This window comes from Cariama cristata, unplaced genomic scaffold (assembly GCF_000690535.1).
Source record: "Cariama cristata isolate BGI_N322 unplaced genomic scaffold, ASM69053v1 scaffold16560, whole genome shotgun sequence".
Classification (NCBI taxonomy): Eukaryota; Metazoa; Chordata; class Aves; order Cariamiformes; family Cariamidae; genus Cariama; species Cariama cristata.
The window spans coordinates 14,099-26,562 of record NW_009596560.1 but is presented as its reverse complement, the minus strand read 5'-3'; the positions used below and the strand labels follow the sequence as shown (position 1 = coordinate 26,562).

General features: G+C 37.6%; 1 protein-coding gene across 1 annotated transcript in view; it reads left to right on the top strand.

Annotated features, from left to right (window-relative positions):
* RGS22 (regulator of G-protein signaling 22) overlaps window positions 1–11,887 on the top strand; it is a gene marked incomplete at both ends in the record, with an annotated part of 48,687 nt that extends 36,800 nt beyond the window's left edge. The window contains 6 exons of the mRNA XM_009706658.1: window positions 590–751; window positions 3,724–3,903; window positions 5,457–5,597; window positions 9,347–9,454; window positions 11,100–11,202; window positions 11,778–11,887. Coding sequence (XP_009704960.1) covers window positions 590–751; window positions 3,724–3,903; window positions 5,457–5,597; window positions 9,347–9,454; window positions 11,100–11,202; window positions 11,778–11,887 — 804 coding nt within the window. The remainder of the gene's footprint in view (window positions 1–589; window positions 752–3,723; window positions 3,904–5,456; window positions 5,598–9,346; window positions 9,455–11,099; window positions 11,203–11,777) is intronic.
* Between the last annotated feature and the right edge of the window lie 577 nt (window positions 11,888–12,464).

Sequence of the window (12,464 nt, the reverse complement as noted above, 5' to 3'; positions counted from 1 at the left end):
CTACTGCTCTGTGCTTTGCAGCGTGAGGATTTCCAAAATGTCTCAATGATTTTAAATCCTATTTTACTATTGGTAGCTTTATTCCACAGAGAGCAAACTCCCCAGCTTCTGTTGGTGATCATGGCAACATATTTCAAAGCTCATTTTGTTGGTGAGATCCCTGTCAGAAGCATTTTACAACTTTAAGCTATGTGGTTTGTCTGTTCCTTTTTCTTTGTTGTTTGTTTGCACAAAACTCAAACTGTTCTGTAGAAAAGTAGCCTGTTGCCATAATCAATAACAATAGCTGTTTCCATACTTTATAGTATGTAGTCATATGGTCTAAATCATTGTCAGTCATTTCCTCTCCCATCACATCTTCCAAAAAATGTTGCCTAAACCAAACTGGAAAAAAAAGAAAAAGAAAAAAGGAGGAAAGAAAGAAATGAAACCTTGCCACATTCTATTGTATCCATGTCATAAACTCATAAACTACTGAAAGTTAGGGTCAGTGCAAAGATAAGAATCAGACAGTTTATGCTAACTAATGCTTTTGTTATTGCTTTTTGAAACAAAGTTTATTTGGTGCATTTATTTCTTCTTTTGACAGCATGTGGACAATAAGTGGGTTTCTTCATCTAGTGAAATAATTGCTTTCCGCAAAGCGCTGTTGGATCCAGTGACAGCAAATCAGTTTCAACACTTTGTGTCATTGAAAGGAGACCTACTGGAGAATGGAGTGCTCTTTTGGCAAGAGGTACAGAAGTATAAGGTACGGTGGTAAAATGGAGCAAGGGCAATATCATTCAATTCATAAGCAAACACATCTCTATTATTGCATATTAGGAGAATTTTAACAGAATAGGCATTTTCTTGTTCATAGTAAAACCTCTTTCACTGTTTAAACTGTTTTTTCTTCGATGAAAATCCTCACTTCTTAAGGTTAGCTATTTTTAATGACTAATCTATTATCCCTGTATTTCTTTATGCTTCTTCAAACAGCAACATTCTTCTAAGTCTCTAAAGGGAGACTATGAACTAGCTAATGCCCAGATTTTCATATACATCTGTTGAGCAGTAGAAAATATGCAACTATTAAAATGTTCATTCTGTCTTTATACTTACATACTGTTAAATAATAGGCTTATTGCTGAATTTGGTAATCCCTCAAAAATCAGAGAAAACTTTTAAATTCAATCAAACATACAGATGTAAAGATTGTACCTACCCAAAAAGCCTATATGTACAACACAGACCCCAGTTCCCTTGCACTCTGTACAGTCACATTTGACTGCAGGTGAGGATGTGGCCAAGGTGAAACATGATGGGGAAGGTCAGCAGGGATTGCCTCTTTCCCAAGTACACGACCCTTTATGAAACTGCTGCTATGTGAGGTGAAACACAATTGGAAACCTCTGGAGTGAGCCTTTAAATCACACTGCAGCCTCCTAGCAGCACCCTGGACTGAATGCAGGGGCACCACAGATCTTTCACTTGTTCCTCATTGATTTTGCCTCTGGAATATTGCTGATGCAGAAGTGCTACTGGAGTGCAGAGCCTCTCCTGGGCTCCTGAACATAGCCTATGTGCACACGGCAGGCGGGGAGTATGAGGTTAGCTAACACGCTCAGAAATTTGGAGTTAAACACAGTTGATGCTGCAGTAGCACTTGGACATCCTGCTGCAGGCTTGTGGGTGTATTTTCACTGTTTAATTTTGCACATTTGATTTTGGGGTTTTCTTTTGAAGCTGAAGATCCTTCAGAGGAGCTCCTTCAGTTTCCAGAGGGCAATCTCCCTTCCTCACAGAGTCTCTGATCCCCAAGCAAGGAATCATCAGCTGAAATGCTCTCTAGGGGTGCTGCTTTCTCTCTCTCGGTTACAGAGTGACTAGCTTAGACTAGAAACTTGACAGGAATGCACCTGAAGTTCCATGACATAAATCCTTCTCAAAATATTTGCTGTTTTTTCAGATTTGTGACTCTCATTACTACATTGTGGAGGACATGGAAACTTTCTGCAAATTAACATGGAGTGTAGTTTAGACTGTTTTAGATCTGCTCTCTGAAGAAAGCCTTCATTGTTTTTTGTCCCATCTCTTCTCCTTAATTTAGGTTAATTTTATTTGTCTTTTTATCAAGAAAAAGTACAATCTGACCATATTTCTACATGCATGCAATTTGTCATGGTTGGCAGTTGATGCTCTTTATAGCAGCAAAGGGCTAGAGTAGTAGGAGTGTTGTGGGTCAGGCTGAACTGGAGGAATATTGCCAAAGATGTAGGCAGCACTTTGCACAGTGCATACTTGTATTGTCTGAGCCCTATCATGCCATCAGTTTAGACAGAAATCCCTTTAGGAGTCAATGACTGCATTGCTCCTCGTAACCCATCAGACTGGCAGCATATCTTGGGACAATCAAAAAACTTTTTTTTTTTTCTTTTTTTTTTAAACAAATATGAAGAAATATAACTCTGTGGATCATTTCCATCTGTTCCTCTATGCTTATGTCTCGTTTCTCTTCTTATCATATGGCTTGTTTGTCTTCCCTCTTACTACAGCTCTCTGCCTTTTCTTCTATGCTAGATGAGCAAAGGAAGCCATAATATATTCTTAGTATATATTGAATATGTTTTTGTATTGCCTTACTTTCTTCATTGTAGCCATTATCATTCTTTTTTTCCTTCACAAAACTAAGAAGTATTCATAATAAAACAAGCCAGCTCTTGAACATACCACATTTCTGGTTAAAAGCCCTGTTTTTAATTTCTTTGCAAAGTAAATATTCAGCCTCCTATAAGAAAACTAAATGCACATTCTTCATTTAGAGAGCTCTCTTCCTGAAAATTCTCTAGAGTGCTCATTGTGTCTCTAGTAGATATATGTGATAATCTCTTAGTGTTAGAGAAATTACTTTATGTTTATGGATAGATGGAAAGTTTGTGTTTCAAAGTGTTTGAAGGAAGTTCTTTGATTTATTTTTCCTTCCTATCAAAGTCCAATGGTACCATTGTCAGAGTGTGAAAACAGAGTGATAACAGGTTTTACAAGAACAATAGGATCACATTAAAAAAAGTGGAAATCACCAATGTTCCTTTGAGATATCACCCTTGTAAGTTCAGGTTTGGTTTGTATTCTGTTCTGCATAGAGTTATTTCAAACACTGAGGTTTTGAGAAACTAGAAAATCTTAATAAACGGTGATAGAAGATTTAAATGAATGGAAGATTGTACTGGTAGCTGAAATTGTCCCCTCTTGTGCCAATGTCCCTGGTTATAATACCTTGTACCCTCTAAATAATTCCCATCTTTTCGTGGAGTAATTAGAGCATTTCTTTGTCTTTTAGGTACCATGGTTATGCTAGTCATAGCTGGTTCATTGTGAAAATCAGTGCATTTCACACCTGTAGGTGTGTTCTTCTTTTCAGAAATGCCTCCTATTTGCCAGTAATGTACTTAGACTGAATGCAGGATAAAAACTACCCTGTTCCATCAGAATATGCAGGCAGAGATTGTCATATAAAAGCAATGATTGCTATATATCTGCATTTGCAAACCAGAAGTCCCACTCATGTCTTAACTATGTCTTTGACAATGCATATTTTCTACAAGAATTTTGTCCTACATACTGAAGGAATCTATTGTATAATTATTTTTGCGTGACTATTACTCTTTGATCACTGGGCCCCTGTACAGGGTCTTGCGTCTCTCTCTCCATTGACTGAAAATGCCATTTTTCGTCTTTCAGGACTTGTGCCATTCTCATTGTGATGATGCCACGGTCCAGAAGAAGATCACAGCTATTATTGACTGCTTTATTAATTCTGCTGTACCCCCAGCTTTGCAGATTGACATCCCAACTGAACAAGCAAAGAAGATTCTGGAGCGCAGGAAAGAACTAGGACCTTACATTTTTAGAGAAGCACAGGTAAGAAGCTGGGACAATCTCTGTAACAGATCTGGCTAGAGTCTGTGTGCCTGATTTTAAGGACAGTCTTTGTTGCTTATGTGACAATTTGGACTCCATACATAAGCCTGGGCATAAAGGAGAACACTATAGTCATGCATTTCAATAAAGATTGCATGATGGAGATGAAGAAGAGGCTTCAGATATTTACTGCTCAATACACTGGACAATCTCTGACAGCTAGCTGATCCTGGAAAGGTGTAATCCAGGTCTGTGTCAGGAACTCTGGCAGCAGAAATTAATTCTGTCTGTGTTTTTAGTTGCTTGCTCTTTACCACTTGGTTAATGTCAGAGAAGTAATTTGTAGTTAGAAAGTCTGTAGTTTTTGCAGTTTATGGAAAAAAAATGCAGATGCGAGTAAAGCACAAAGCTTAACTTATTGGATGTTTTTCCCTTCTTTGTTACAGAAAGCCTGTATTAAATGGCTGTAGACAATTTTCTCTCTGATCTTTGTACTAATCAGACTGAACAGCAATTTGTGAATCTTTACTACAGACTTACTATTATCTTATTCCTCATTACTGTCTTCTCTGACTTATCTTCTAAACCCAAGAAAGGTAGTTCCTCTTCTTTTCCTATAAAATTGCCACCAACACATTTAAACTTCAACTTTGAGTCCATAAAGTGTTTGGATTAAGAAAGATGAATGGTTTGTCAGAGAAAAGGGTTCATATATGTCCTAAGAGAAATAAGAAGTCTCATTTCAGCCTGTATTTTTATATCCAGTGAACTCCAGAAATGTGGCACAAAACCAAGGGAAGAACTTGGCCAAAAAGCTGTGACTGGCACATGACAGTGAGCCACATGTCACTTTCAAGTCTGTTGAGCCAGAAGCAGTGAGGTGCTGAGCATGCTCGGCTCCTTTGAAGCCAAGTTTCTCAATGAGAATTAAACATCTAAATAAGTTGAAAAATGTGAGCCTTAGTACGTGCAGCAACAGAATTCACTGAGCCCCTCTGTTTGCTTTTCTAAAATTGTTTTCCTTATTCTAGTTCAAAAAAGACCCTGTGAGAGATTATATCATTTTAAAATTATCCAAGATTTGCTCATAGATCTGTAATGTGGTTTAAGAGTCTTTCCAGAGGCAAAAAAGTATTTCCTTTCTCTTAAGGAGGGGAAAAAACCCCCTCTCCCTAATGAACTGAATATTTGAAATGCTTGAGCAGAAGACTGGTGCAAAAGCAATTCTACTGGTGTATATTTTATCAAGAATACTTGTAAAAAATGATGGATGTTTTCATTAATGCAAACAATTGTTTAGGGAAATATAAAAAAAGAAAGTGCCTTTTAACTGTGTTTTAAGGAAGATTTCTCACCAGTAATAAACACACTGATGAAAAGCATGTGCCGAGCAAATCTGGGCTGAAATGTCAGGACACAGTACGTGGGAGGAACAAGGCTTTGTATTCAAAAAGAAATAGTTATTTCATTCTCATGGCAAACTACATTTTATTTTACAGTAAAGTCTGTTTTCTTAATACAGTCAAGATTGACTTTCTTTTCTTTCTGCACAGATTACTATTTTTGCTCTTCTGTTTAAATTTTGGCCAAAATTTTGTAAGTTTCGAAGCAATTTGGCTAGTGACAAAATTCTACTTGCCTTGGAGAGAAAAAAGGAAAAAAAGATGCGAAAGAGCGAAGGCAAAACAGCAGAGGTAAGGCTTACAAAGTTTCAGGCGACAGCTGATGAACTGCCTAAAAACTCCTTCATGAGCAGACATACATGGATTCAAATATCCCTTTCTCGGCCTGATCCAAAACTACCGAAATATTTTTGTTAGAATTCAAGCTTTACATGCGACCTGGTCCTAGGGCAATTAGTTCCCAATCCTGTTGATGCATATACATATGTTCATCTTGAAGCAGATGAGTCAATGGAATATTCCTTTCATTAGGCAGAGAAGAAAATGTATTTTAGTAACCTTTTGTGCCAAAAGTAGAGCGAAAAATAGGGCTGAATTAAAAAAAAATAAATCTCTGTACGGTCCATGTGTACATTGGGTAACTGCAGATCTCTTTGCAATTTCAGTATGTACTGTGTCCTATTTTAGAATTTACAGTTCTGGGTCACTATTGAAAGCAAAGCAAAACAAAACCAAACCAGATTTCATATCTGTTTTTCAGAAGGAGCGTTTGAAAAGTCTGCACATTATTTTAAAAAATATTTATGTGCTAATTGCTTTGTATAATCTTTGTCTTTTCTTGAATATTTCTCAGCTTTGACAGTAAAATTGTTAGATCGTTCACAATGAGTTTCCAGACAGCTTCAGTGCATTAACAGAACTGTGACCTCTAGAACGGAATGCTTGCTTGTAAAATTGTTTTTCTTGGAATTTTATTATTAAAATGTAATGGATTTTTTTTTTCTATTGATTATAGGCTTTGCAAAAGTTTATTTTTTACAAAATGTAATTGTTTGGCCAGCTTTAGGAGAGAACATTCCTTTAAGGGCAGAGAAATTATTAGACTTGCAAACTATCATAAGTAGCATTAAAAGACCTTTACATATTTTAAATACCATGTACACATGTGTTGAGATGTTACTTGTGATGAGAACCACATGAGTACCTGGACAGTTAAAGACATATATGCCTGTAAGAACATGTACACATTGTTACCCTCTTTCAGACACATGAAAACTGAGGACCAGTGAAGCATTACTCAAGGCCACACACCAATGTCAAGTCTAAAATCCAAGAACTCATGTTCCTTTCTCCAAAGCACGTAGTCTCCATACAGATATGTCTGGCAAGACCATTGGCAATAATTATAGTGCAAGAATGCAATATTTCAAAGTAATGCACTTTTGCGTTTTCACAGACTTATTTTTTCCATCTGTTTGTTGCCTGTCTATAAGAATTCTGATTAAGATCAAGGAAGTAAAGAGCAAATCTTGGCCAGGAGGGCAAAAGCCTAGTTTTTATGGAGAACAAATGGGAAAGGTGAATTACCCTTCTAAGCTGGGAAATAGGGTAAGAAATTTTAGAAAGTGACAGGCAGAGAATGCAGTTCAGTAAACAGTTTGCAGGCTATTCTTCTCACAAAAATTTATCAGTAAACCAGTTACCTTTCCAAATTTCTTGAGAGAATAGGTGCAACAGATAAGTTTTTGAAACTCTTTTCCCTTTCTATTATTGTTTAAAGAATTTGCCATTCCCTGTTCTCTTGCCTGAGATTTCTGTCTCCTCAGTGACAACATAACTTTTCAAATGATTCAGTATCCTTGAAGGATACTGATAAGGTTCATCTAACATAAGCGATAGTAGGTTCACTTGGCAGCTTGTAGAAGCTGATGATTTCTTGGCATTTAAAATAATGTTTATGCTCCTCTGCCCCACCAGGCTCACGTTGAAGGAGAGGAAAGCTCTGGCAAGGGTTAGAAACAATGGTTTTTTTCTTATGTATATTTCCCCCCTGCCCCCACAAATCAGTTACCATTTTCGGTTTATGTCAAACGGAACAATCATGGTCCTGGAGGAGGAATTTTACTTTCTCCTTCCTCACAAATTTGTCCCTGGGGTGCCCAATCTACCTGGGCTTACCTCAAGTTCTGAACTGACTGGATAAGAGTTGAACTTTTATTTAGTAGACTGTAAAAAATGGGCAGACGAGGAGGTTTTCAACTGGACAATGATTCATGACTTGGTATTATTTGACTATCTCAATATTTTTTGTGTGTGCCTATTTGTTATTTATGGGGCAAATCCTATCGAAGGCTTCCTGGCAATGAACTCAGTGCTGGGGAGGAGTGGCTGACAGCGAGGGATGCCATGCAAGCACTGTAAAATGCAGAGACCTCTTTTAAGCTTAGTGTCTGGAAGGCAGGGATGGGTAGGTACAGGGTGAAGTAAGCTTGAACATTCAATGTAATTGATTGCTTCAGTATTGAGCTGAAATAGTTGTTTTAAAATAGATTGCCTTGGGAGAGTGTGGTTTGCTTGTCTGTTTTCACATATTTGCCCTTAGTGTGGCACAGTTATACGGGCTCATCTTTGGCCCGTCTGTGGATCTGTTCCTTTGTTAACTGCTAGATGCACATGCCACATACTTTAAAAATATCATTAGTCACTTTTTGCAGGCTGCTTTGATGCCAGCATTTGTAATACGTTGCATATACAATTGCATTTTACCTCCAAAACAGATTTTGGATTTTTTGCTTTCAAGTGTACAAAATAGTTTTAACTACACTGTAAGTCTGTACTTACTCTTTCCATGCCCTTAGCAAATAAAGGTAAACCCAAAAGCATTAATTTTCCTTTTCCATGTTTCCATCATCTCTTTTTAAGCTTCTTAGCAGTAAGCTTATTTGTTAGTAAGTAGTATAATGCCATGGGATATGACATTGCCATAATGTTGCCTAATTTATTATCAGAAGACACTATTAAAGACCTCATTTAATTCACTAGCTAGCAAACATAAACTGTAGTATGTTAGTATACACACTATTTCTGGATTTGCTGTGGTATCCCTGTTCCATCAATTGAGCATGCCACAGAAGTTAGTAAGCCTGCTTCTGGAGAGAAGATAAACACCACACTGCCTGGGAAGTTCTATACCCCAAAGTCACCCTTATAGATTATGGGTCCGCAGGACAGTGGGGATAATAAGGAAAGAAATGACACCTTGGGAGAAAGGATGTAGGATAATCTGATCCTTTTCCAGATCTTTCAGGGACTTTCTGAGTGACTTTTTTTCTCACTTTCTCATTTGCAACATGTGAGGGTTATATTACTCACCTCACAGGGATGTTGTGGGGTTAATTATGTGAGGTTAAATATGAACACTGATTAAGGTTCATAAAGAATTTTGAGATCACCAGACAGAACGTGCAAAGGTGCAGTCTTAATAAAACACTAAAACAACATGAAAATGACAAAGAGTTAATCACTAGGATGTAACCAAGGGTTACAATGCCTTGTCCTTCATTGTAAATGTTTTAAATGAGATTGCCTGTTTTCCTAACGTGTACTGTAGTTCATTCGCAGCTACTGGACCAAACTGGAACTAATCATGAGAAATCCCATATCCTACATTTATAACTGAGGCCAAATTAGTGGATCACAATGGCCTCTCTGTCCTTAAAATGTGTTCTTAAAATATGTTCTATTGCAGGTCTGCCCTCTCACTTAGCCATATTTTGGAGCAGGTATTGAATCTGAAGGGAAGATAGTCTGCAGGAGCATAGAGGTCAGGAAACTTTGATTAGGACAAAGAAATGCTTTAAAAAAGCAGTATCTTCTGATATTTTCTATTATGCCCAATTATGAAACTAGGCATTATAAAACATTACTGCATATGACAATATCTCATTTCCAATGACAATTTTTGCTTCCTCAGTTTGTGCTTTTTACTTTAGCTTGGTAACTATTGTTTACATCTAATTATGAGTTCTTACTATTGGCAGGGGAAAGAAGCGGGAACAAAACTCATCAGTTTGTCAAGCAGTGCTTTGGTAGATGAGATTGGTGTGGAGAGAGGATCAGCACCATTTTCAAATGGATATGGGTGGCAGGTGAATAATAAACATGTTGCTACAGATATCATCATTCAATAGAGATAAAATGATCTTGGGAGAATGGGAAGGTGGAGTTTGATATTGAATACTGCTGTCTCATGGTTCTTTGATAACTGTTCATTCTTCTACAATTAACTTTGCTGTTCTAAGTTTATCCACCTTACAGGTGATTTTTTTTCTTTCTTTCTTTTCTTTTTAACATTTAGGTTCTGAGTAGTATTAATATCTAACAACATATCAAGCCCTTTAGGTGTGTGGATTTAAATAGAATCTTTATTTAAACATAAATTTAAGAAAAGGAATATCAATTCTAGAATAAGAAGCTTTTCATTACTTCTGAAATTCATATCCTGAAAGAATTGAGTCCTGTTCTGCTCGTATGTCAAAAAATGGAGCTGAACTCATTTAGGAAATCTAGGTGTTTGAATAGAAAATCTGACAGAAAATAGCTCTTTAGTGAATCTGTAGTGAAAAGGTAACAGTCATTTTATTGGAGAAACAGGAAGAATAGACATGCCACCGTGGGCATATCAAGGGATCATTCATAGCTGAGTTGACACTGCCATAACATAACGGGGAATCTGTGCAACCACATAGTCACAGCTATGTCATGCGATGCAGGAGTAAATTGCACTTTAGCCACTGCCTGTATTCCATGGAGCTCTTCCCGTGGCATTATTTTAGCAATGAGCAGAATATAGAAACAGGCAGTCTGAAATACCCCCAAAATCTGAAACCACAGTACAAACTGCATAGTTAAGCTCACACTCTTATCCTGTAAATGGACCTTTTTACTTTTACTCATACCTATTTAAAAAAACAAGTGATTTGAGTGAGCCAGTGTATCAATATCATATGCCTAAGCCCTCAAGAAGAGGGAAGCAATTGCAGAAAGAGCAATAATCTTTTACAGAGCAGTTTCTTCTCCAAGCCCCTTTCTGCTATAGGAAGATGCTAGAAGTTCTTCTTACTGAGTCATGACATGACAAATTGGCCCCAAACTTCTCATGCTGTAAGGTAAAAAAAGGCCAAATAGAAGTGCAGTTCCCATACTGATCTGGGAGAGTGACCTAAAATTTACATGGAACCTGAACTGTGGTTGCTGCAATGTAAAGAGAAACATTTGTTGCTTAGAAAAGGAAAGGACGATGTCTTCAGTTGATCTGCCTCTAGTGTTAGGAGCATTCTGCTGGAGAGGGCAGGCAGAAAGAAATGTGAGGCTAGTGAGACCTTCGATGATTTGAGAAAGGACACACTGGGATGTTGTGGCAGGAGATAAAATCAAGTCCTCAATAGCACAAAAGACTGATATTTTGGGAGGGGAAAGGTCTGCTGTATTTAGGTTTTGAAGATGAAAGGAGAGAGAATAGGACTCAGAACAGGGATGGAAAACATATTAATGTAAACATAATATCTGTCAAACTTGCTTAAGTTGCATTTCATGGTGTTTTGAGATTCACTTCTTTGCAGTAATACTATTTTTCCCATGATTCCAGTCATGACAAAACTTCTCTTTTTAATAATTGTGATCATTCAATAACAGGACTACAACATAAACAAGTTTTTTGTCTCACTGTTGAAATGGACCAAGAACTACCAGTGATATGGCTTGGAGGCTGATGGTTTTTAATGGTTCTTGCAGGCTTCCTGGTCCTATTCCAAGTACATAGAAGCCTTGGAGCAGGAGAGAATACTCCTTAAAATGCAGGAAGAACTGGAGAAAAACTCGTCATCATTCCTTACAGGTTGTTAACCAAGCTCTGTAGTTTAAGAGGACAAGCTTATAGCTTAGGTGAAATTCTCTCAGTATAAGGACTTTGCTCTCCTTTGGAGTTGCGTACATAAACCTCTGCCTCTCTTATGCTGTCTGCAGGAGAGTTGCTCCCTGCACCATACTCGTAAGTGGTAAGTTTTCTAAGAAAGGGAAAGTGAAAGTTGCAGGGTGTCTGCACTGCCTTTACTGCACAGGTCCTACTGCAGAGAGGAATATGGCCATTTCTTCATTCTGCAGAGTGACGTGGCAATCCTATTTGGTTCACATACATATTTCGTCTCCCTGGCTTCTTGTCCTTCATCGACTTACAGAGAACCAGAGAGATGAAACTTTTTTCTCACCAGTTTGTCACTATGCTTTCAGGGGATGTCAGAGGCATTGCTTCATCCTTGTTTCAGCTGTGAATATCCTCTTAGTTTTTCCCCAAGGATATTATGACCTGTTTGTTCATTAAATAGCTCAATTTAGCAGTATGACCAGTAATAGCATTTTGTAATATTAAACGTCTTCAGTTTCCCATAATTTTAATTTTCTTTCCACATGCAGGTACCTCATCTACATCCTTCCCAAAGCTTGAAAACTCAAAAAAACCTACCATTTCTCCAAAGAATAGTGTGATTTTGGAGAACCACTCAAGTCTTCCCAAGAAACAGAAAGTGAGTACCAGACTGCCAATAAGTGTGCTTTGAAATTTGGATTCTTAAAAGCCAGTTTTCCTGCTGTCAGTGCTGATGCTCATTAGTAGCAAGTTATCCCACTCCAAATCACGTTTAACTGAAGCTGTACAGTCTCAACATGAAGGCAACAATATTTTTCAGTTCAACCATGGTTAGTGGACCTAATGTTGGCCAGATGGAATTTTGTTGCAAAAATGGTAGTCTCTGAAATGCAGTTATCTAAGCTTTCCAGTTAAAATATTTTAAATAGGAGCACGAGATGACTGGAGGAAGCTCAGACTCCATGGAGTTACTAGCAAGGGGCTGATACAGAACTAGTAATAGATCATCTCTGCCAAAGCCAAATAAATGTTAAAATGGGAGAAAGAAGTGGGACAGCAAACAGATCTGATAAAGACAGAAAAATAGATTTTTGCTTCAAAGCCTGAATTAGATGGAAGAATCCCCCGGAGGTTTTGGTTTGGTTTTTTTCAGCCTATACTGAAACTAGATGGACTTAAAAAAATTAATACAACTTGGACTATTGCTCCCCTTCCTTCTCTGCTCCTCCTTCCTC